Source organism: Tachyglossus aculeatus, chromosome 14 (genome assembly GCF_015852505.1).
Source record: "Tachyglossus aculeatus isolate mTacAcu1 chromosome 14, mTacAcu1.pri, whole genome shotgun sequence".
Lineage (NCBI taxonomy): Eukaryota > Metazoa > Chordata > Mammalia > Monotremata > Tachyglossidae > Tachyglossus > Tachyglossus aculeatus.
Window position 1 is genome coordinate 56,693,616 of NC_052079.1, and position 22,544 is coordinate 56,716,159.

The following is a 22,544-nucleotide window of genomic DNA, read 5'->3' on the forward strand; positions in this document are numbered from 1 at the left end:
GGTTCCACGCCGAAAATCTCATTCGAAACCCAATAATAATCTTAATAATAATAATAATAATAATAATAATAATAATCTTTTAGACTGTGAGCCCACTGTTGGGTAGGGACTGTCTCTATATGTTGCCAACTTGTACTTCCCAAGCTTTTAGTACAGTGCTCTACACACAGGAAGCACTCAATAAATACGATTGATGATGATCCAATTAAGCCCTTTAATCCTTTCTGACATCAAACGACGGCAGAACAACAGAATCTGCACCGCCCTTCCGTAAGGGATTTCAATTTTCCTAATCTTGTGTTGACCAAAACACCACAAGTGGGTTCCATGCCGAAAATCTCATTCTAAACCCAATAATAATCTTAATAATAATAATAATAATAATCTTTTAGACTGTGAGCCCACTGTTGGGTAGGGACTGTCTCTGTATGTTGCCAACTTGTACTTCCCCAGCGCTTAGTACAGTGCTCTGCACACAGGAAGCGCTCAATAAATACGATTGATGATGATGATGATGATAATCATAATGTCGGAGGAGGAGTTGGAAATCCAGACCGCTTAGGATCGCCCTCAAATCACTGCGAGGTGTGATTTGAGGAATTGCTTGCGGAGGAAGAGGGCCCAAGTTATTCCCCGTCAAGCCGGCAGTAAAAAATTGAGCGATGGCCTGAAATTGGCGCTCCCTCCGTGAGGAAACACCTGGCCTGAGCCAGAAGGAAGTGGGTTCTAATCCTTCTAATCAGGTCTCTGGGCCTCAGTTCCCTCATCTGTAAATCAATCGATCAATCAATCAATCGTGAACCCTACACAGGGTTCACAGGTACACAGGTGCCCTACAAAAACCCGAAAGAACCAGAGGATTCATTCACTCATTCAATCGTATTTATTGAGCGCTTACTGTGTGCAGAGCACTGTACTAAGCGCTTGGGAAGTCCAAGTCAGCATATAGAGACGGTCCCTACCCAACAGTGGGCTCACAGTCTAAAATGGGGAGACAGAGAACAAAACCAAACATACTAACAAAATAAAATAAATAGAATAGATATGAGACGGAGGCCCGTGTGGGACAGGGACTGTGTCCGTCCCAATTTGCTTGGGTCAACCCCAGCGCGTAGTACAGTGTCTGGCACTTAACAAATCCCACAATTATTGTTTTTTCATCATTATTATTAATAATCTCCCCAAGTGCTCAGAAGCAGAAGCAGTGTGGCTCAGTGGAAAGAGCCCGGGCTTTGGAGTCAGAGGTCACAGGTTCAAATCCCGGCTCCGCCAATTGTCAGCTGTATGACTTTGGGCAGGTCACTTCACTTCTCTGGGCCTCAGTTCCCTCATCTGTAAAATGGGGATTAAAACTGTGAGCCCCCCCAAGGGACAACCTGATCACCTTGTAACTCCCCCGCGCTTAGAGCAGTGCTTTGCACATAGTAAACGCTTAATAAATGCCATCATCATCATCAACAATGCCCTGCACTCCGCAGAAAGTAAACTTGAAAGCAGAGATCGGGTCGACTACCTCTCCTCTCCTCTCCTCAACACTCAGTACAGTGCAGGGCACACAGTGGGCTGTAGGCTTCTTCATCATCATCAATTGCATTTATTGAGCGCTTACTGTGTGCAGAGCACTGTACTAAGCGCTTGGGAGGTACAAATTGGCAACATATAGAGACAGTCCCTACCCAACAGTGGGCTCACAGTCTAAAAGAACCCCTGCTTCTTGAGGGCAGGGGTCGTGCCTATCGACTCCACTGTACTCTCCAAGTGCTCAGTACAGTGCTCTGTGCCCTGCAGACTATAATAATAATAATAATGATGGCGTTTATTAAGCGCTTACCATGTGCAAAGCAATGTTCTAAGCGCTGGGGGGATCAGGTTGTCCGATGGAGGGGCTCACAGTCTTAATCCCCATTTTCCAGATGAGGGAACTGAGGCCCAGAGAAGTGAAGTGACTTGCCCAAGGTCACCCAGCTGACAATTGGTGGAACCGGGATTTGAACCCATGACCACTGACTCCAAAGCCCGCCCGGGCTCTTTCCACTGAGCCACGCTGCTTCTCTAACCCCCTTGAAGGCACAGATTATGACTACTAACTGTTGTATTCTCCCAAGCACTCAGTACAGTGCTCTGCATGGAGAAAGTGCTCAATAAATGCTATTGTTTGACTGGGGTGGCTGAATTTGTTTGCCAAATCTGTGCACAAGTGCAAATCAGGCCTCTCCCCGCTGCCATTTCTTGGCAAATACAAAAATTGGGGGGTTTTAACGTCACACGAACGGTCAGAAATGGGAAAACGAAGAGTTCATCGGGGGGATTTTATCTTTCTTTTGGTCTAAGGGTGCGTTACAAGCAAGTCCAGGGCACTTGTCACTGACTCTCCCATTTCGGGAAGAGCAATAATCCTTAGAAAGTACAACAAAGCTGCCAAACGTTTTGGACTTTCTTTTCTCGCAACACACTAAACTAATCAACAATTACTATTCTGCACGCTAGAAGGTCAGGCTGGGATTATTCTAAAGGCGTTTGCATGTGAATAGCTCATCTTTAATATTCGAGAAATCAAAGCCACGTCAATGCGGCTTTTAATCATTTAGCCTTAATTCATATTTAGATATTTATTTGGGACCATTTGCATTGTTAAGGTTAATGGAAAACAAAACTAGGATGTCATTTTGGAACCATGGTTCAGGTTTAAATATGGAGATTACTTTCAGGGCCGTTTAGGAAATGAAGGCTGCCCGAATTCTAGAAGGAATCCGTGAGGGGAAGGAGGTTTTTGCCTGAAGTCACCCGCTTCTCTGCTCATTTGCAACACTGGCAGTGCCTTATTGAAGGCCCATCTCCTCCCATCTCCAAATTGTTGCCAATTTGTACTTCCCAAGCGCTTACTACAGTGCTCTGCACATAGTAAGCGCTCAATAAATACAACTGATGATGATGATCTCCTCCCTGACTAAGCCCTCCTTTCCTCTTCTTCCACTCCCTTTTGTATCACCCTGACTTGATGATGATGGTATTTGTTAAGCGCTTACTATGTGCCAAGCACTGTTCTAAGCGCTGAACTTGCTCCCTTTGATCTTCCCCCCTCCCAGCCCCGCGGCACTTATGTTCACTTCTGTCATTTATTGATTTGTATTGTCGCCTGTCTCCCCCGCAACAAGACGGTAATCTTGTTGTGGGCAGGGAATATATGTTTATTGTTGTATTGTACTCTCTAAAGGCATTTGCATGTGAATATCTCATCTTTAATATTCAAGAAATCAAAGCCACGTCAATGCGGCTTTTAATCATTTAGCCTTAATTCATATTTAGATATTTCTTTATTTGGGACCGTTTGCATTGTTAAGGTTAATGGAAAACAAAACTAGGAGGTCATTTTGGAACCACGGTTCAGGTTTAAGTATGGAGATTACTTTCAGGGCCGTTTATAAAATGAAGGCTGCCCGAATTCTCCGTGAGGGGAAGGAGGTTTTTGCAACGAAGTCACCCGCTTCTCTGCTCATTTGCAACATTGGCAGTGTCTTATTGAAGGTCCATCTCCTCCCATCTCCAAATTGTTGCCAATTTGTACTTCCCAAGCGCTTAGTACAGTGCTCTGCACATAGTAAGCGCTCAATAAATATGACTGATGATGATGACCTCCTCCCTGACTAAGCCCTCCTTTCCTCTTCTTCCACTCCCTTTTGTATCACCCTGACTTGATGATGATGGTATTTGTTAAGCGCTTACTATGTGCCAAGCACTGTTCTAAGCGCTGAACTTGCTCCCTTTGATCTTCCCCCCTCCCAGCCCCGCGGCACTTATGTCCACATCTGTCATTTATTGATTTGTATTGTTGCCTGTCTCCCCCGCAACTAGACGGTAAGCTTGTTGTGGGCAGGGAATATATCTGTTTATTGTTGTATTGTACTCTCCCAAGTGCTCAGTACAGTGCTCCGCACACAGTAAGCGCTCAATAAATACGATTGATGATGATGATAAAGTGTTCCGCACACAATAAGCGCTCAGTAAATATGACTGAATGAATGATGAATTCCTAGGCCAGACTAATGGACTACCCAGCCCGGGACTATGTTTCCGACAGCAATCGATCGTATTTCTGGAGCGCTTACTGGGAGTACTGTACTAAGCACTCAGGAGAGAACAATATAATGCAGTTGCTGTACATGTTCCCTATCCAACAGAGAAGCAGCGTGGCGCAGTGGAAAGAGCCCGGGATTTGGAGTCAGCGGTCATGGGTTCAAATCCCGGCTCCACCAACTGTCAGCTGTGTGACTTTGGGCAAGTCACTTAACTTCTCTGTGCCTCAGTTCCCTCATCTGTAAAATGGGGATTGACTGTGAGCCCCCCCGTGGGACAACCTGATCACCTTGTATCGCCCCAGTGCTTAGAACAGTGCTTTGCACATAGTAAGCACTTAATAAATGCCATTATTATTATTATTATTACAGACTAGAAGGGGAGACATACATTAAAATAGATAAATTATGGGTACTTACATAATCAATCATATTTATTGAGCGCTTACTGTGTGCAGAGCACTGTACTAAGCGCTTGGGAAGTACAAGTTGGCAACATAAGTGCTACGGGGCTGAGGGTAGGGAGAATAAAGGGTATAAATCCAAGTGTGAGGGTGAAAAAGGAGGAGTGGGAGAGAGGAAATGAGGGCCCAGCTGGAGAAGACCTCTTGGAGGAGATGTGCTTTTAAGGACCTGGGTTCTAATCCCGTCCTGTCGCTTGTGTTCCTTGTGACCCTGGGCCAGTCACTTAACTTCTCTGGACCTCAGGTTACCTCATCTGTAAAAAATGGGGATTAATACTGTGAGTCCCATGTGGGCCCAACCTGATTGGCTTGTATCTACCCCGGGGTTCAGTACAGTGCTTGGCACATAGTAAGCACTTAACAAATACCAGAAAAAAAAAAAAAAGGCAGCATGACCTAGTGGAAAGAGCACGGGCCTGGGAATCAGGGTGCTATGAGACTTCAGGCAAGGCTCTTAAATGAGGATTAAATCCTATTCCCTCCATGAGCCTAATGCGGGACAGGGATCATGTCTGACCTGATTGACTTGTATTTATCTCAGCGCTTCAAACAGTGCTGGACACACACACAGTAAGTGCTTAACAAGTACCATTAAAAAAAAAGATTAGGCCTTGAAGGTGGGGAGAGTCATTGTCTGTCAGGTATGAAGAAGGATGAAGTTCCATGGCAGAGGTAGGATGTGGGCGAGAGGTCATCATCATCATCATCAATCGTATTTATTGAACGCTTACTATGTGCAGAGCACTGTACTAAGCACTTGGGAAGTACAAATTGGCAACATATAGAGACAGTCCCCACCCAACAGTGGGCTCACAGTCTAAAAGGGGGAGACAGAGAACAAAACCAAACATACTAACAAAATAAAATAAATAGAATAGATATGTACAAGCAAAATAAATAAATAAATAGAGTAATAAATATGTACAAACATATATACAGGTGCTGTGGGGAAGGGAAGGAGGTAAGATGGGGGGATGGAGAGGTCGGTGGAGAGATAGACGAGATGGAGTCAAATACCATCATTATTATTCCATCGTATTTTCATTCAATCGTATTTATTAAGCACTTACTGTGTGCAGAGCACTGTACTAAGTGCCTGGCGTTTAGAACGGTAGGAAATGCTTTGCAGACACCATAAAAAATCCCACTCTATTAATAATAATAATCGTGGCACTTTTTAAGCGCTTACTACTGTCAAGCATCATCATCATCAATCGTATTTATTGAGCGCTTACTATGTGCAGAGCTGTCCTAAGCGCTTGGGAAGTACAAATTGGCAACATATAGAGACGGTCCCTACCCAACAGTGGGCTCACAGTCTAAAAGGGGAGCACCGTCCTAAGCGCTGGGGTAGATCATCATCAATCGTATTTATTGAGCGCTTACTGTGTGCAGAGCACTGTACTAAGCGCTTGGGAAGTACAAGCTGGCAACATGACACAGTCCCCGTCCCACATGGGACTCACACCATCATACAGACGAGGTCACCGGGGTCCCGAGAAGCCAAGTGACTCGCCCAAGGTCACACAGCAGGCGCCGGGTTCGGGACACGGAGGGGACGGGGCGGACCGTGGCAACGGACCCGCTGGAGCCGTGCCGCCCGGGACGCTTGGAGAACAGAAGCGGGTTTCATCGCCGTTGCTCTCCCGTCTCCGTCCGAGCCACAGAAAGGGCTTTCTTGCCGTTGCGGTTGCTAGGCAGCGTCGGGGTCCAGTCGGATGATGCCCGCCGGGGGTTTGGGCAACGCGGCCCATCTTCTGCTCTCAGAGTAACTTGGGCGGGTTTTGTTCCCCTTCGGCGGTCGGTCCATTAGGATCTGAATGCTGAAAAAGCATCCGGGGGCCCCTGCTAGGAGACGGCTCATGCCCTTTTCAGAAGCCGGACTTGTAACGAACCTCAGAGCTCGGCTGTCTGCTAATGAGGGCGCCGGTCCTCACTGTACCTCGCTCTCGCCTGTCCCGCCATCGACCCCCGGCCCACGTCATCCCCCGGGCCTGGAATGCCCCCAATCCCTCTGCCCGTCTGCCAAGCTAGCTCTCTTCCTCCCTTCAAGGCCCTGCTGAGAGCTCACCTCCTCCAGGAGGCCTTCCCAGACTGAGCCCCTTCTTTCCTCTCCCCCTCGTCCCCCTCTCCATCCCCCCGTCTTACCTCCTTCCCTTCCCCACAGCACCTGTATAGATGTATATATGGTTGTACATATTTATTACTCTATTTATTTATTTATTTTACTTGTACATTTCTATCCTACTTATTTTATTTTGTCGGTATGTTTGGTTCTGTTCTCTGTCTCCCCCTTTTAGACTGTGAGCCCACTGTTGGGTAGGGACTGTCTCTATGTGATGCCAATTTGTACTTCCCAAGCGCTTAGTACAGTGCTCTGCGCATAGTAAGCGCTCAATAAATACGATTGATTGATTGATTGATTGATTGATTGAGAAGTCTGGGAGAGACGGGGAGGGAGGGTGGGAGGCCGGCGGCGTCGGCCTCGGCCCAAGAGTGGCGCGGGGAAAAAGGGTTTGGATTGAAATCTGGGAGAAAGCAAACCTACGAGACGTTAGAGAGCTGCGGGACGGTCTGCAAAAAACCCAGGCCTCACTCCGACAACACCCGCGAAACCGCGATACAACCCAAGCCGGCGGGCAGAGCCGGGCAAACGGAGGGTTGGGTTTTCCTTATTTTTTTTCTTTGGCGGCGAATCTCTCTCTTTTTTTTCTTTTTAATCCGCCGGCGAGCTCGACCCCTCTGCGTATTCTCATTTTTAAATCCCTTTCGCTTTGACAGTGATCTCCGCGTGCCTGTTTTCTGTAAGCGGGAAGGCCCGAAGAGCTTACTCCTTCAAATCTTAATGGGCTTCCGGAGAAGTCTGTTGTAAGAGGGGTCGCTTCCCTGGTCTTGTTAGAGGAATGCAATCAAATCCGCTTCCACGGTCCCGGGGGCCGCGGGGGGACGGGGCGGGCGCTGCCCCAAGAGATGCTGAACTGGCCGGTAGCGGAGCCCTGGCTCCTCCGTGTGGATGGAAACCGGGAGGGGCTCCTGGCCTGGAAAATCCAGCGGGCCCAGACCGCCGTTCCCGGGAGGAGGATCGACGCCGGGCTGGGATACAGGGAGGTCATCCCGATCTCTCTCTCCTCGGCCTCAGTCTCGCATTTCATCCGGCTCGTTGGTCTAGGGGGGCGAGAAGTTGAGCCCATTGCTTGGGAAAAGCATCATGACAGGGCCCAGGGCCGGGAGGCAGAAGGTCATGGGTTCCAATCCCGGCTCCGCCGCTCGTCTGTTGTGTGACCTTGGACCAGTCACTTCACTGGGCCTCAATTACCTCATCTGCAAAACGGGGGTTAAGACCGGGAGCCTTATATGGGCCACGCACTGTGCCCAACCCGATTCCACCTCAGCGCTTAGTACGGCGCCTGGCACTTGACAGATATCATAATTATTATTCACTTCACTTCTCTGTGCCTCAGGTACCTCATCTGTAAAATGGGGATGAAGATTGTGAGCCCCACGTGGGAGAACCTGATGACCTTGTATCAATCCCAGCGCTTAGAACGGTGCTTTGCACATAGTAATAATAATAAGGATGCTCAGGTACCTCATCTGTAAAATGGGGGTGAAGACTGTGAGCCCCAGGTGGGAGAACCTGATGACCTTGTATCAATCCCAGTGCTTAGAACGGTGCTTTGCACATAGTAATAATAATAATGATGCTCAGGTACCTCATCTGTAAAATGGGGGTGAAGACTGTGAGCCCCAGGTGGGAGAACCTGATGACCTTGTATCAATCCCAGCGCTTAGGACGGTGCTTTGCACATAGTAATAATAATAATGATGATGATGGCATTTATTAAGTGCTTACTATGTGCAAAGCACTGTTCTAAGCACTGGGGGGGATACAGGGCGATCAGGTTGTCCCACAGGGGGCTCACAGCCTTCATCCCCATTTTACAGATGAGGTAACTGAGGCCCAGAGAAGTTAAGTGACTTGCCCAAAGTCACACAGTTGACAAGTGGCGGAGCTGGGATTTGAACCCATGACCACTGACTCCAAAGCCCGGGCTCTTTTCCACTGAGCCACGCTGCTTCTCAGGTACCTCATCTGTAAAATGATGCTCAGGTACCTCATCTGTAAAATGGGGATGAAGATTGTGAGCCCCACGTGGGAGAACCTGATGACCTTGTATCAATCCCAGCGCTTAGAACGGTGCTTTGCACATAGTAATAATAATAAGGATGCTCAGGTGCCTCATCTGTAAAATGGGGATGAAGACGGTGAGCCCCACGTGGGAGAACCTGATGACCTTGTATCAGTCCCAGCGCTTAGAACGGTGCTTTGCACATAGTAATAATAATAAGGATGCTCAGGTACCTCATCTGTAAAATGGGGATGAAGACGGTGAGCCCCACGTGGGAGAACCTGATGACCTTGTATCAGTCCCAGCGCTTAGAACGGTGCTTTGCACGTAGTAATAATAATAATGATGCTCAGGTACCTCATCTGTAAAATGGGGGTGAAGACTGTGAGCCCCACGTGGGAGAACCTCGTGACCTTGTATCAATCCCAGCGCTTACAACAGTGCTTTGCACATAGTAATAATAATAATGATGCTCAGGTACCTCATCTGTAAAATGGGGATGAAGACTGTGAGCCCCACGTGGGAGAACCTGATGACCTTGTATCAATCCCAGCGCTTAGAACGGTGCTTTGCACATAGTAATAATAATAATGATGCTCAGGTACCTCATCTGTAAAATGGGGATGAAGACTGTGATCCCCAGGTGGGAGAACCTGATGGCCTTGTATCAATCCCAGCGCTTAGAACAGTGCTTTGCACATAGTAATAATAATAATGATGCTCAGGTACCTCATCTGTAAAATGGGGATGAAGACTGTGAGCCCCACGTGGGAGAACCTCATGACCTTGTATCAATCCCAGCGCTTAGAACAGTGCTTTGCACATAGTAATAATAATAATGATGCTCAGGTACCTCATCTGTAAAATGGGGATGAAGACTGTGATCCCCAGGTGGGAGAACCTGATGGCCTTGTATCAATCCCAGCGCTTAGAACAGTGCTTTGCACATAGTAATAATAATAATGATGCTCAGGTACCTCATCTGTAAAATGGGGATGAAGACTGTGATCCCCAGGTGGGAGAACCTCATGACCTTGTATCAATCCCAGCGCTTAGAACACTGCTTTGCACATAGTAATAATAATCATGTTGCTCAGGTACCTCATCTGTAAAATGGGGATGAAGACTGTGAGCCCCATGTGGGAGAACCTGATGACCTTGTATTCATCCCAGCGCTTAGAACACTGCTTTGCACATAGTAATAATAATGATGATGGCACTTGTTAAGCGCTTACTATGTGCGAAGTGCTGTTCTAAGCACTGAGGGAATACAAGGTGATCAGGTTGTCCCATGTGGGGCTCACAGTCTTAATCCCCATTTGACAGATGAGTTAACTGAGGCTCAGAGAAGTTAAGTGACTTGCCCAAGGTCACACAGCAGACAGGTGGCGGAGCTGGGATTCGAACTCATGACCTCTGACTCCCAAGCCTGGGCTCTTTCCACTGAGCCATGCTGCTGCGCTTAATAAATGCCATTATTATTATTATTATTGTTATTATTATTATTATTATTATTATTATTATTATCATCATCATATTCAGGACATCTCTACCTGGATGTCTGTCAACACCTCAAACTTAATATGTCCAGAAGAGAACTGCTCATCTTCCTTCCCAAACCCTGTCCTCCCGTGACCTTCCCATCCATGTTGACAGACTGTAAGCTCATTGTGGGCAGGGAATATGCCAGCTTACTGTTATACTGTACTCTCCCAAGCGCTTAGTACAGTGCTCTGCACGCAGTAAGATCAACCAATATTTTCGAATGAATGAACCTTAGCATTATCCTTGCCTCCTCTCTCTCATTCAACCCATAAATCCAATGTGTCACCAAATCCTGTCGGTTCTACCTTCACAACATCATTCATTCATTCATTCATTCATTCATTCATTCATTCACTCATTCAATCGTATTTATTGAGCGCTTACCGTGCGCAGAGCACTGTACTAAGTGCTTGGCAAATACAAGTTGGCAACCTATAAAGCCGGCCCCTACCCAAAAGCGGGCTCATAATCTAGCAGGGGGAGACAGACAATTGTCAGCTGTGTGACTTTGGGGAAGTCACTTCACTTCTCTGGGCCTCAGTTACCTCATCTGTAAAATGGGGATTAAGTCTGTGAGCCCCACGAGGGACAACCTGATCACCTTGTAACCTCCCCAGCACTTAGAACAGTGCTTTGCACACAGTAAGCGCTTAATAAATGCTATTATTATTATTATTATTATTATTATTATTATTATTATTATGTAGACAGGTGTCAAAGTCGTCAGAACAAATAGAATTAAAGCTATATGCACATCATTAACACATCACCTTTCCTCTCCATCCAAATTGCTATTACGCCGATCCGAGCAATTATCCTCTCCCACCACGCCTACTGCATCGGCCTCCCCGCTGACCTCCCTGCCTCCTGTCTCTCCCCACTCCACTCCATAATCCTATCACTCAATCCTGTTTCAACTTCCACAACATTGCCCAAATCCGCCTTTTCCTCTCCAACCGAACTGCTCCCATTTACCTTATCCCACCTGGATTACCGTACCAGCCTCCTTGCTGACCTGCCTAGCTTTCTCTCCCCACTCCACTCCTTAATCCTATCACTAAATCCTGTTTCAACTACTTTTTATGGCATTTATGAAGCGCTTACTATGTGCAAAGCACTGTTGTCAGCGCTGTAAGCCTGGTTAGGTGCCATGAAGTAGGTGGCAATGCCTTGCACATAGTAAGCGCTTAATAAATGCCATTAAAAAAAAAAAATCCCCACAGTCAATTGTATATATGTATGTACATATTTTTTACTCTATTTATTTTACTTGTACTTTACTCTCAATCGATCAATCAATCAATCGTATTTATTGAGCGCTTACTGTGTGCAGAGTACTGTACTAAGCGCTTGGGAAGTCCAAGTTGGCAACATATAGAGACAGTCCCCTACCCAACAGTGGGCTCACAGTCTAAAAGGGGGAGACAGAGAACAAAACCAAACATACTAACGAAATAAAATAAATAGAATAGATATGTACAAGTAAAATAGAGTAATAAATATGTACAAACATATATACATATATACTCTCAATCAATCGTATTTATTGAGCGCTTACTATGTGCAGAGTACTGTACTAAGCACTTGGGAAGTACAAATTGGCAACATATAGAGACAGTCCCTACCCAACAGTGGGCTCACAGTCTAAAAGGGGGAGGCGGAGAACAAAACCAAACATACTAACAAAATAAAATAAATAGAATAGATATGTACAGGTAAAATAAATAAATAAATAGAGTAATAAATCTGTACAAACATATATCCATATATACAGGTGCTGTGGGGAGGGGAAGGAGGTAAGATGGGGGGGATGGAGAGGGGGACAAGGGGGAGAGGAAGGAAGGGGCTCAGTATGGGAAGGCCTCTCCCCCTTCTAGACGGTGAGCCCACTGTTGGGTAGGGACCGTCTCTATATGTTGCCAACTTGGACTTCCCAAGTGCTTAGTACAGTGCTCTGCACACAGTAAGCGCTCAATAAATACAATTGATTGATGTATGTGTTGTATAGGCCACTAGGACCTCTTCCATCCTTCTCAAGGGGAGTGCTAACCTTCTCTCCTCTCAGACAACTTCCACAACATAGCTAAAATCCACCTTTTCCTCTCCAACCAAACTGCTCCCATTTATCTTATCCCAACTGGATTCCCGTAACAGCCTCCTTGCCAACCTGCCTAGCTTTCGCTCCCCACTCCAGTCCATACTTCACTCTGATGCCCAAATCATTTCTCTACAGAAATATTCCGTTCGTGTTTCCCCCCTTCCTTAGGAACCTCCAGTGGTTGCCCGTCAACCACCACATAATAATAATAATAATAATAATAATAATAATAATAATAATAATAATAATGGTATTTATTAAGCGCTTACTATGTGCAATGCACTGTTCTAAGCGCTGGGGAAGTTACAAGGTGATCAGGTTGTCCCACCGGCTCACATCAAAGAGAACCTCCTTACTGTCAGCTTTAAAAGCCCTCAATCGGCTCTCTCCCTCTTACTTGTACATATCTATTCTATTTATTTTTTTATTTACATATTTATTTACATATCTATTCTATTTATTTATTTTATTTTGTTAGTCTGGTTTTGTTCTCTGTCTCCCCCTTTTAGACTGTGAGCCCACTGTTGGGTAGGGACTGTCTCTATATGTTGCCAATTTGTACTTCCCAAGAGCTTAGTACAGTGCTCTGCACATAGTAAGTGCTCAATAAATACAATTGATGATGATGATGATTTATTACTCATTTATTTATTTTACTTGTACATATCTATCCTATTTATTTTATTTTGTTAGTATGTTTGGTTTTGTTCTCTGTCTCCCCCTTTTAGACTGTGAGCCCACTGTTGGGTAGTGACCGTCTCTAGATGTTGCCAATTTGTACTTCCCAAGCGTTTAGTACAGTGCTCTGCACATAGTAAGCGCTCAATAAATACGATTGATGATGATGATTTATTTTATTTTGTTAATATGTTTGGTTTTGTTCTCTGTCTCCCCCTTCTAGACTGTGAGCCCACTGTTGGGTAGGGACTGTCTCTATATGTTGCCAATTTGTACTTCCCAAGCGCTTAGTACAGTGCTCTGCACATAGTAAGCGCTCAATAAATACGATTGATGATGATGATTTATTTTATTTTGTTAATATGTTTGGTTTTGTTCTCGGTCTCCCCCTTCTAGACTGTGAGCCCGCTGTTGGGTAGGGACCGTCTCTATATGTTGCCAATTTGTACTTCCCAAGAGCTTAGTCCAGTGCTCTGCACACAGTAAGCGCTCAATAAATACGATTGATTGCTTAATTGATCCTCCCTCTAGCCTGGAAATCCCTGCCCTTTCGTATTCAACAGCCGACCTCTCTCCCTCTTCAAAGCCTAATTAAACTTCCATCTCCTCCAAGAGGCCTTCGCCCACTAAGTCTTCATCTCCCCTACTCGCTCTCCCTTCTGCATCACCTGTGCGCTTGGTTCGGTACCCTTGAAACGCTTTTTATTCGCCCCACGGTGCTTATCATCATCATCATCATCAATCGTATTTATTGAGCGCTTACTGTGTGCAGAGCACTGGACTAAGCGCTTGGGAAGTACAAGTTGGCAACATATAGAGACAGTCCCTACCCAACAGTGGGCTCACAGTCTAAAAGTCTTATCTCCATACCTGTGATTTATTTTAATGCTTGTCTCCTCCTCTAATTAATTAATGATAGCTTGCTTATATGTTTCGTTTCGTTCCCTGTCTCCCCCTTCTAGACTGTGAGCCCACTGTTGGGTAGGGACCGTCTCTATATGCTGCCAACTTGTACTTCCCAAGCGCTTACTACACTGCCCTGCACACAGTAAGTGCTCAATAAATACAATTGAATGAATGAATGAATGAATGCTATGTGCCAAGCACTGTTTTAAGCACTGGGGAGGTTACAAGGTGATCAGGTTGTCCCACGTGGGGCTCACAGTCTTAACCCCCATTTTACAGATGAGGGAACTGAGGCCCAGAGAAGTGAAGTGACTTGCCCAAAGTCACACAGCTGTCAAGTGGAAGAGCCAGGATTGGAACCCACAACCTCTGACTCCAAAGTCTGGGCTCTTTCCACTGGGCCACGCTGCTTCTGTGGACTGTAAGATCAATCAATCGTATTTATTGAGCGCTTACTGTGTGCAGAGCACTGTACTAAGCGCTTGTAAGATCCTTGTGGGAAGGGACCATGTCTACAACTCTGCTGTACTGCCATCTCCCAAATGCTTAACACAGTGCTCTGCACACAATAAGTGCTCACGTAGGCTTTGGTTGGGGGCCGGGGGGGAGAAAGGATAGTCCCTGAATTTTGTTTCAACAAGTAGCTCAAACACAGCTAGTGAAAAATCAATTAATCGATCGATCGGTTATATTTACTGAGCGCTCACTGCGTGCACAGCACTGTTCTAAGCACTTGGGAGAGTACAATACACCAAAGTTGGTAGACAGGATCCCTGTTCACAACAAGCTCACAATCTAGAGGGGAAGACATTAATATATGTAATTTACTATATATAACTGAAAGACCTTCTAGACTGTGAGCCCACTGTTGGGTAGGGACCGCCTCTATATGTTGCCAACTTGTACTCCCCAAGCGCTTAGTACAGTGCTCTGCACACAGTAAGCGCTCAATAAATACGACTGAATGAATGAATATGTACATAAATGTTGTGGGGTTGGGGGTGAGGCAATTGATGGATTGATGGATTGACAGCATCAATTGTTCTCAGCACAAAACCCCCCCCCAACTGGCAACGGTTCTGCCTGGGAGCCCCAGCGCAGAAGGAAGAAGACTAGCTAGGGCATCCCTGAGCTATATTATTATTATTATTACCAATAATAATAACAATATTGTTATCATGATGATGATGATGGTGGTATTTGTGAGCCCAATGTTGTGAGCCCTTTTAGACTGTGAGCCCAATGCTGGGTAGGGACTGTCTCTATATGTTGCCAATTTGTACTTCCCAAGCGCTTGGTACAGTGCTCTGCACATAGTAAGCGCTCAATAAATACGATTGATGATGATGATGATGATTTGTTAAGCGCTTAACTATGTGCCAAGCACTGCTTTAAGCACTGGGGTAGATACCCGGTAATCAGGTTGTCCCACGTGGGGCTCACAGTCTTAATCCCCATTTTACAGACGAGGGAACTGAGGCCCAGAGAAGTGAAGTGACTTGCCCAAAGTCACACAGAAGACAAGTGGCGGAGCCGGGATTAGAACCCACGACCTCTGACTCCCAAGCCCAGGCTCTTTCCACTAAGCCACGCTGCTCCTCTAAGCATTATTAGTGTACTTGTTAAGCCCTTATTATGCGCCAATCACTGTACTAAACGCTGGAGCCCCCTTCTAGACTGTGAGCCCACTGTTGGGTAGGGACTATCTCTATATGTTGCCAACTTGGACTTCCCAAGCGCTTAGTACAGTGCTCTGCACACAGTAAGTGCTCAATAAATACGATTAATGAATGAATGAATGAATGAATGAATGAATGAATAGGAGGATTGAGGGTGTTCCAAGCCAGAGGTAAGACGTGGGCGAGATGTCGTGCAGGCTGGGCTGGAGTAGGAGAGTAATAAGGTGAGGTAGGAGGGGCAAGATGACTGATTGCTTGAAAGCCAGTGGGGAGTAGTTATTTATGATAGCAATAATATTAATTCATTCATTCAACTGTATTTATTGAGCGCTCACTGTGTGCAGAGCACTGTACTAAGGGCTTGGGAAGTACAAATCGGCAACACATAGAGATGGTCCCTACCCAACAGTGGGCTCACAGTCTAGAAATCCACTTCTCTAGGTGCCCAGGGGGGGAAGAGGAAAAGGTGGATTGCATGTAAATATAAATGTAAATACGATTGAATGAATGAATGAATGAATAGGAGGACTGAGGGTGCTCCAAGCCAGAGGTAAGACGTGGGCGAGACGTCGTCGTGCAGGCTGGGTTGGAGTAGGAGAGTAATAAGGTGAGGTGGAAGGGGCAAGATGACTGATTGCTTGAAAGCCAGTGGGGAGTAGTTATTTATGATAGCAATAATATTAATTCATTCATTCAATTGTATTTATTGAGCGCTTACTGTGTGCAGAGCACTGTACTAAGCGCTTGGGAAGTACAAATCGGCAACACATAGAGATGGTCCCTACCCAACAATGGGCTCACAGTCTAGAAACCCTCTTCTCTAGGTGCCAGGAGGGGAAGAGGAAAAGGTGGATTGAATGTAAATGTAAATACGATTGAATGAATGAATGAATAGGAGGACTGAGGGTGTTCCAAGCCAGAGGTAAGACGTGGGCGAGAAGTCATGCAGGCTAGGTTGGAGTAGGAGAATAATAAGGTGAGGTAGGAGGGGCAAGATGACTGATTGCTTGAAAGCCAGTGGGGAGTAGTTATTTATGAGAGCAATAATATTAATTCATTCATTCAATTGCATTTATTGAGCGCTTACTGTGTGCAGAGCACTGTACTAAGCGCTTGGGAAGTACAAATCGGCAACACATAGAGATGGTCCCTACCCAACAATGGGCTCACAGTCTAGAAATCCTCTCTTCTAGGTGCCAGGAGGGGAAGAGGAAAATGTGGATTGCATGTAAATGTAAATGTAAATACGACTGAATGAATGAATGAATGAATGAATGAATAGGAGGGGTGAGGGTGTTCCAAGCCGGAGGTAAGATGTGGGCGAGACGTCGTGCAGGCTGGGTTGGAGTAGGAGAGTAATAAGGTGAGGTGGAAGGGGCAAGATGACTGATTGCTTGAAAGCCAGTGGGGAGTAGCTATTTATGAGAGCAGTAATATTCATTCATTCATTCAATTGTATTTATTGAGCGCTTACTGTGTGCAGAGCACCGTACTAAGCGCTTGGGAAGTACAAATCGGCAACACATAGAGATGGTCCCTACTCAACAGTGGGCTCACAGTCTAGAAATCCTCTTCTCTAGATGCCAGGAGGGGAAGAGGAAAATGGGGATTGAATGTAAATGTAAATGTAAATACGATTGAATGAATGAATGAATGAATAGGAGGACTGAGGGTGCTCCAAGCCAGAGGTAAGACGTGGGCGAGACGTCGTCGTGCAGGCTGGGTTGGAGTAGGAGAGTAATAAGGTGAGGTGGAAGGGGCAAGATGACTGATTGCTTGAAAGCCAGTGGGGAGTAGCTATTTATGAGAGCAATAATATTAATTCATTCATTCAATCGCATTTATTGAGCGCTTACTGTGTGCAGAGCACTGTACTAAGCACTTGGGAAGTACAAATCGGCAACACATAGAGATGGTCCCTACCCAACAGTGGGCTCACAGTCTAGAAATCCACTTCTCTAGGTGCCAGGGGGGGAAGAGGAAAAGGTGGATTGCATGTAAATATAAATGTAAATACGATTGAATGAATGAATGAATGAATAGGAGGACTGAGGGTGCTCCAAGCCAGAGGTAAGACGTGGGCGAGACGTCGTCGTGCAGGCTGGGTTGGAGTAGGAGAGTAATAAGGTGAGGTGGAAGGGGCAAGATGACTGATTGCTTGAAAGCCAGTGGGGAGTAGTTATTTATGATAGCAATAATATTAATTCATTCATTCAATTGTATTTATTGAGCGCTTACTGTGTGCAGAGCACTGTACTAAGCGCTTGGGAAGTACAAATCGGCAACACATAGAGATGGTCCCTACCCAACAATGGGCTCACAGTCTAGAAACCCTCTTCTCTAGGTGCCAGGAGGGGAAGAGGAAAAGGTGGATTGAATGTAAATGTAAATACGATTGAATGAATGAATGAATAGGAGGACTGAGGGTGTTCCAAGCCAGAGGTAAGACGTGGGCGAGAAGTCATGCAAGCTAGGTTGGAGTAGGAGAATAATAAGGTGAGGTAGGAGGGGCAAGATGACTGATTGCTTGAAAGCCAGTGGGGAGTAGTTATTTATGATAGCAATAATATTAATTCATTCATTCAATTGCATTTATTGAGCGCTTACTGTGTGCAGAGCACTGTACTAAGCGCTTGGGAAGTACAAATCGGCAACACATAGAGATGGTCCCTACCCAACAATGGGCTCACAGTCTAGAAATCCTCTCTTCTAGGTGCCAGGAGGGTAAGAGGAAAATGTGGATTGCATGTAAATGTAAATGTAAATACGACTGAATGAATGAATGAATGAATGAATGAATGAATAGGAGGGGTGAGGGTGTTCCAAGCCGGAGGTAAGATGTGGGCGAGACGTCGTGCAGGCTGGGTTGGAGTAGGAGAGTAATAAGGTGAGGTGGAAGGGGCAAGATGACTGATTGCTTGAAAGCCAGTGGGGAGTAGTTATTTATGATAGCAATAATATTAATTCATTCATTCATTCGTATTTATTGAGCGCTTACTGTGTGCAGAGCACTGTACTAAGCGCTTGGGAAGTACACACAGAGATGGTCCCTACCCAACAATGGGCTCACAGTCTAGAAATCCTCTCCTCTAGGTGCCAGGAGGGGAAGAGGAAAATGTGGATTGCATGTAAATGTAAATACGACTGAATGGATTTAATAATGTCACTAATACTGTTGCTATTATTATTATACCTGCTGCCTCCACTTCCTCTTCTCCAATTCTCCCCTTCACCCCTCCAATCGGGTCTCCACCCGCTTCGTTCCACGCAAACCACCCTCTCTAACGTCACGGATGCCCTTCACCCTGCCAGACCCAACGGCCTCTACTCCACCCTAACCCTCCTCCGACACGTTGGCCAACCTTGGTTTCACTTGGTTTCACTGACGCGTGGGTGAGGCGGCCAGCGAGTGCTTTAAAAGCGACGTCCAGGAACGGGCCGGAGGAACGCTAATTGGATGGGACCCGTTGGCTGCCTCTGATTGTTTTTCAAAGACACACGAAACAGGTAAGCGTTGACTCAATGGCCCAGAAAACGATCACTTCTCATCTGCCGGGTGCATCTCCAACGACCTCCTAATGGGTTAAGGAGGCCGAAAAACGCGCCCACCGCGGAGTTTGGGCCCGATAAACGCTCTAGTTTAGAGGAGAGTGATAGCCAACTGTCCAGGCCATGATGACCGGGCATTTTCCTTGCCGAAGGGGCCAATACAATTTCACGGTTACTTGGCTCTGTGAAACAGCCAGGCCCGCCCGGCCACGTCCCCATCCCGGTTTGGAAGTTGGGAAAACACCGGTGCCGTTGGTTCCAAAACGAGGTTGCGGAAGCAATCGCTCCAGCGCGCGACGGCCTCTCGGCGCGGGCAAATTAGCCTAAGAAGCCCCTCGGCATCGGGCTTCAAGTTCTACCGTCCATTAAACCGCTTCAAAGCCCCCCATCACCTTGCCTCCTCCCACCTCGCGTCGCTGCTTTTCTATTACAACCCAGTCGACTTCTCGCCCACGTCAATCAATCAATCAATCGTATTTATTGAGCGCTTACCGTGTGCAGAGCACTGTACTAAGCGCTTACTAAGCACGTCCTGCCTCTGGTCTGGAACCTCCTCCCTCCTCGTATCCGACAGACAATGCCTCCCTCCCCCTTCGAAGCCTTATCATCATCAATCGTATTTATTGAGCGCTTACTATGTGCAGAGCACTGTACTAAGCGCTTGCACTGTACTAAGCACTTATCGAAGCAGCGTGGCTCAGTAGGAAAGAGCACGGGCTTTGGAGTCAGAGGTCATGGGTTCAAATCCTGGCTCCACCAATTGTCAGCTGTGTGACTTTGGGCAAGTCACGTAACTTCTCCGGGCCTCAGTTCCCTCATCTGTAAAATGGGGATTAAATCTGTGAGCCCCACGAGGGACAACCTGATCACCTTGTAACCTCCCCAGCGCTTAGAACAGTGCTTTGCACATAGTAAGCGCTTAATAAATGCCATTATTATTATTATTATCAAAGGCCCTTCTCCTCCAAGAGGCCTTCCCGGACTAAGCCCTCCTTTCCTCTTCTCCCACTCCCTTCTGCGCCGCCTGGCTCGCTCCCTTTATTCACCCTCCAGGTCCCAGCCCCACACCCCTTATTTCCATATTTAATAATGATAATAATGGCATTTTTTAAGCGCTTACTATGTGCAAAGCACTATTCGACGCGCTGGGGAGGTTACAAGGTGATCAGGTTGTCCCAAGGGGGGCTCGCGGTCTTAATCCCCGTTTTATAGATGAGGTAACTGAGGCACAGAGAAGTGACTTGCCCAAAGTCACACAGCTGACTTGGGTAGGGACTGTCTCTATATGTTGCCAACTTGTACTTCCCAAGCGCTTAGTACAGTGCTCTGCACACAGTAAGCACTCAATAAATATGACTGACTGATTGACAATTGGCGGAGCCGGGATTTGAACCCCTGATCTCTGACTCCAAAGCCCGGGCTCTTTCCACTGAGCCACACTGCTTCCCATTTGTAATTTTTGTACACTGCAAATGTACTTCTCATTGTAAATATTTGCAATTTATCGATCAATTGTATTTACTGAATGCTTCCTACGTGCAGAGCACTGTTCCAAAGGATTGGGAATGTAATTACAAGAGAAGTAGCAGAATTAGCATTCAAGGCCCATAATGAGCTTATTAATTTATATTACTGTCTGTCTCCCCTTCTAGGCTGAAAGCTCATTGTGGGTAATAATAATAATAATAATAATAATGGCATTTGTTAAGCCCTTACTATGTGCAGAGCACTGTTCTAAGTGCTGGGGGGGAGAATACAAGGTTATCAAGTTGTCCCACGAGGGGCTCACAGTCTTAGTCCCCATTTTACATATGAGGGAACTGAGGCCCAGAGAAGTTAAGTGACTTAATAATAATGATGATGGCATTTATTAAGCGCTTACTATGTGCAGAGCACTATTCTAAGCGCTGGGGAGGTTACAAGGTGATCAGGTTGTCCCACGGGGGGCTCACAGTCTTCATCCCCATTTGACAGATGAGGGAACTGAGGCCCAGAGAAGTTAAGTGGCTTGCCTAGGGTCACCCAGCTGACGAGTGGCAGAGCCGGGATTAGAACCCACGTCCTCCGACTCCCAAGCCCGGGCTCTTTCCACTGAGCCACGCTGGGGTTAACGGGTGAGCACCGTGGCGGGCGTTCCCCCCACTGAGCTCCCTCCTTATCTCTCCCCCTCCTCCCCCTCCCCATCCCCCCCGCCTTACCTCCTTCCCTTCCCCACAGCACCTGTATATATGGATATACGTTTGTACGCATTTATTACTCTATTTATTTATTTATTTTACTTGTACATATCTATTCTATTTATTTTATTTTGTTAATATGTTTGGTTTTGTTCTCCGTCTCCCCCTTCTAGACTGTGAGCCCACTGTTGGGTAGGGGCCGCCTCTAGATGTTGCCAACTTGGACTTCCCAAGCGCTTAGTACAGTGCTCTGCACACAGTAAGCGCTCAATAAATACAATTGACTGATTGAATGATTGATTGATTGATTGAGGACACCTCCTGTTGGGCTCATCGCACCGTCCAAGACCCGGCTTGGGCCCCAGTGGGCACTGTGAGCCCGCTGTTGGGTAGGGACCGTCTCTAGATGTTGCCAACTTGGACTTCCCAAGCGCTTAGTACAGTGCTCTGCACACAGTAAGCGCTCAATAAATATGACTGATTGATGGATTCTCTGTGCCACAGTTCCCTCATCTGTAAAATGGGGATGGAGGCTGTGAGCACCAAGTGGGACAACCTGATCGCCTTGTAACCTCCCCAGCGCTCAGAACAGTGCTTTGCACATAGGAAGCACTTAATACATGCCATCATCATCATTATTATTATTATTATTATTATTATTATTATTATTAATATTAATATTATTAATTAATAATAATAATAATAATAATAATAATTTCCCATTCCCGGGGGCCCGGGAGAAGGAAGGGGGCCGCCGGCTCTCACCTGGTAGGTGTCCCACAGGCGGATCGTGCACTGGAGAGGGAGTTCCCTCATCAGCAGGTTGTTCATCCAGCGGAAGGCGAACTGCAGGTACCTCACTTCGTGCCGATCCAGGTGTCGATGGATTGGCTCTGGGGGAGCGATGGAGACGGAGCTCATTAACCAATCAATCAATCAATCGTATTTATTAAGCGCTTACTGTGTGCAGAGCACCGTACTAAGCCCTTGGGAAGTCCAAGTTGGCAACATATAGAGACGGTCCCTCCCCAACAGCGGGCTCACAGTCTAGAAGGGGGAGAACTGAACTCGAATCCAAACTCTCGCCCCCCACGGCGGCGAAGAGCGGTGGGGCTCAGTGGTTAGACCGCGGGCCTAGCAGACGGAAGGATGGCTCGACCCGGCTCAGTCATCATCATCAGTCGTATTTATTGAGCGTTTACTGTGTGCAGAGCACTGGACTAAGCGCTTGGGAAGTCCAAGTTG

The 22,544-nt window shown here is 46.5% G+C and overlaps 1 protein-coding gene and 1 pseudogene across 3 annotated transcripts in view; both read right to left on the reverse strand.

Moving 5' to 3' along the window:
• Positions 1-22,544, reverse strand: part of TBC1D22A (TBC1 domain family member 22A) — a 255,224-nt gene that overhangs the window by 78,325 nt on the left and 154,355 nt on the right. For 2 of the 3 annotated variants that reach the window (XM_038756460.1, XM_038756459.1), the window contains exon 11: positions 22,065-22,192. In XM_038756460.1, coding sequence (XP_038612388.1) covers positions 22,065-22,192 — 128 coding nt within the window. Of the gene's footprint in view, positions 1-7,628; positions 7,703-22,064; positions 22,193-22,544 lie in introns of those variants that run through there. The other variant, XM_038756461.1, reaches the window with a different exon arrangement.
• On the reverse strand, positions 12,187-12,284 carry LOC119937399 (annotated as a pseudogene).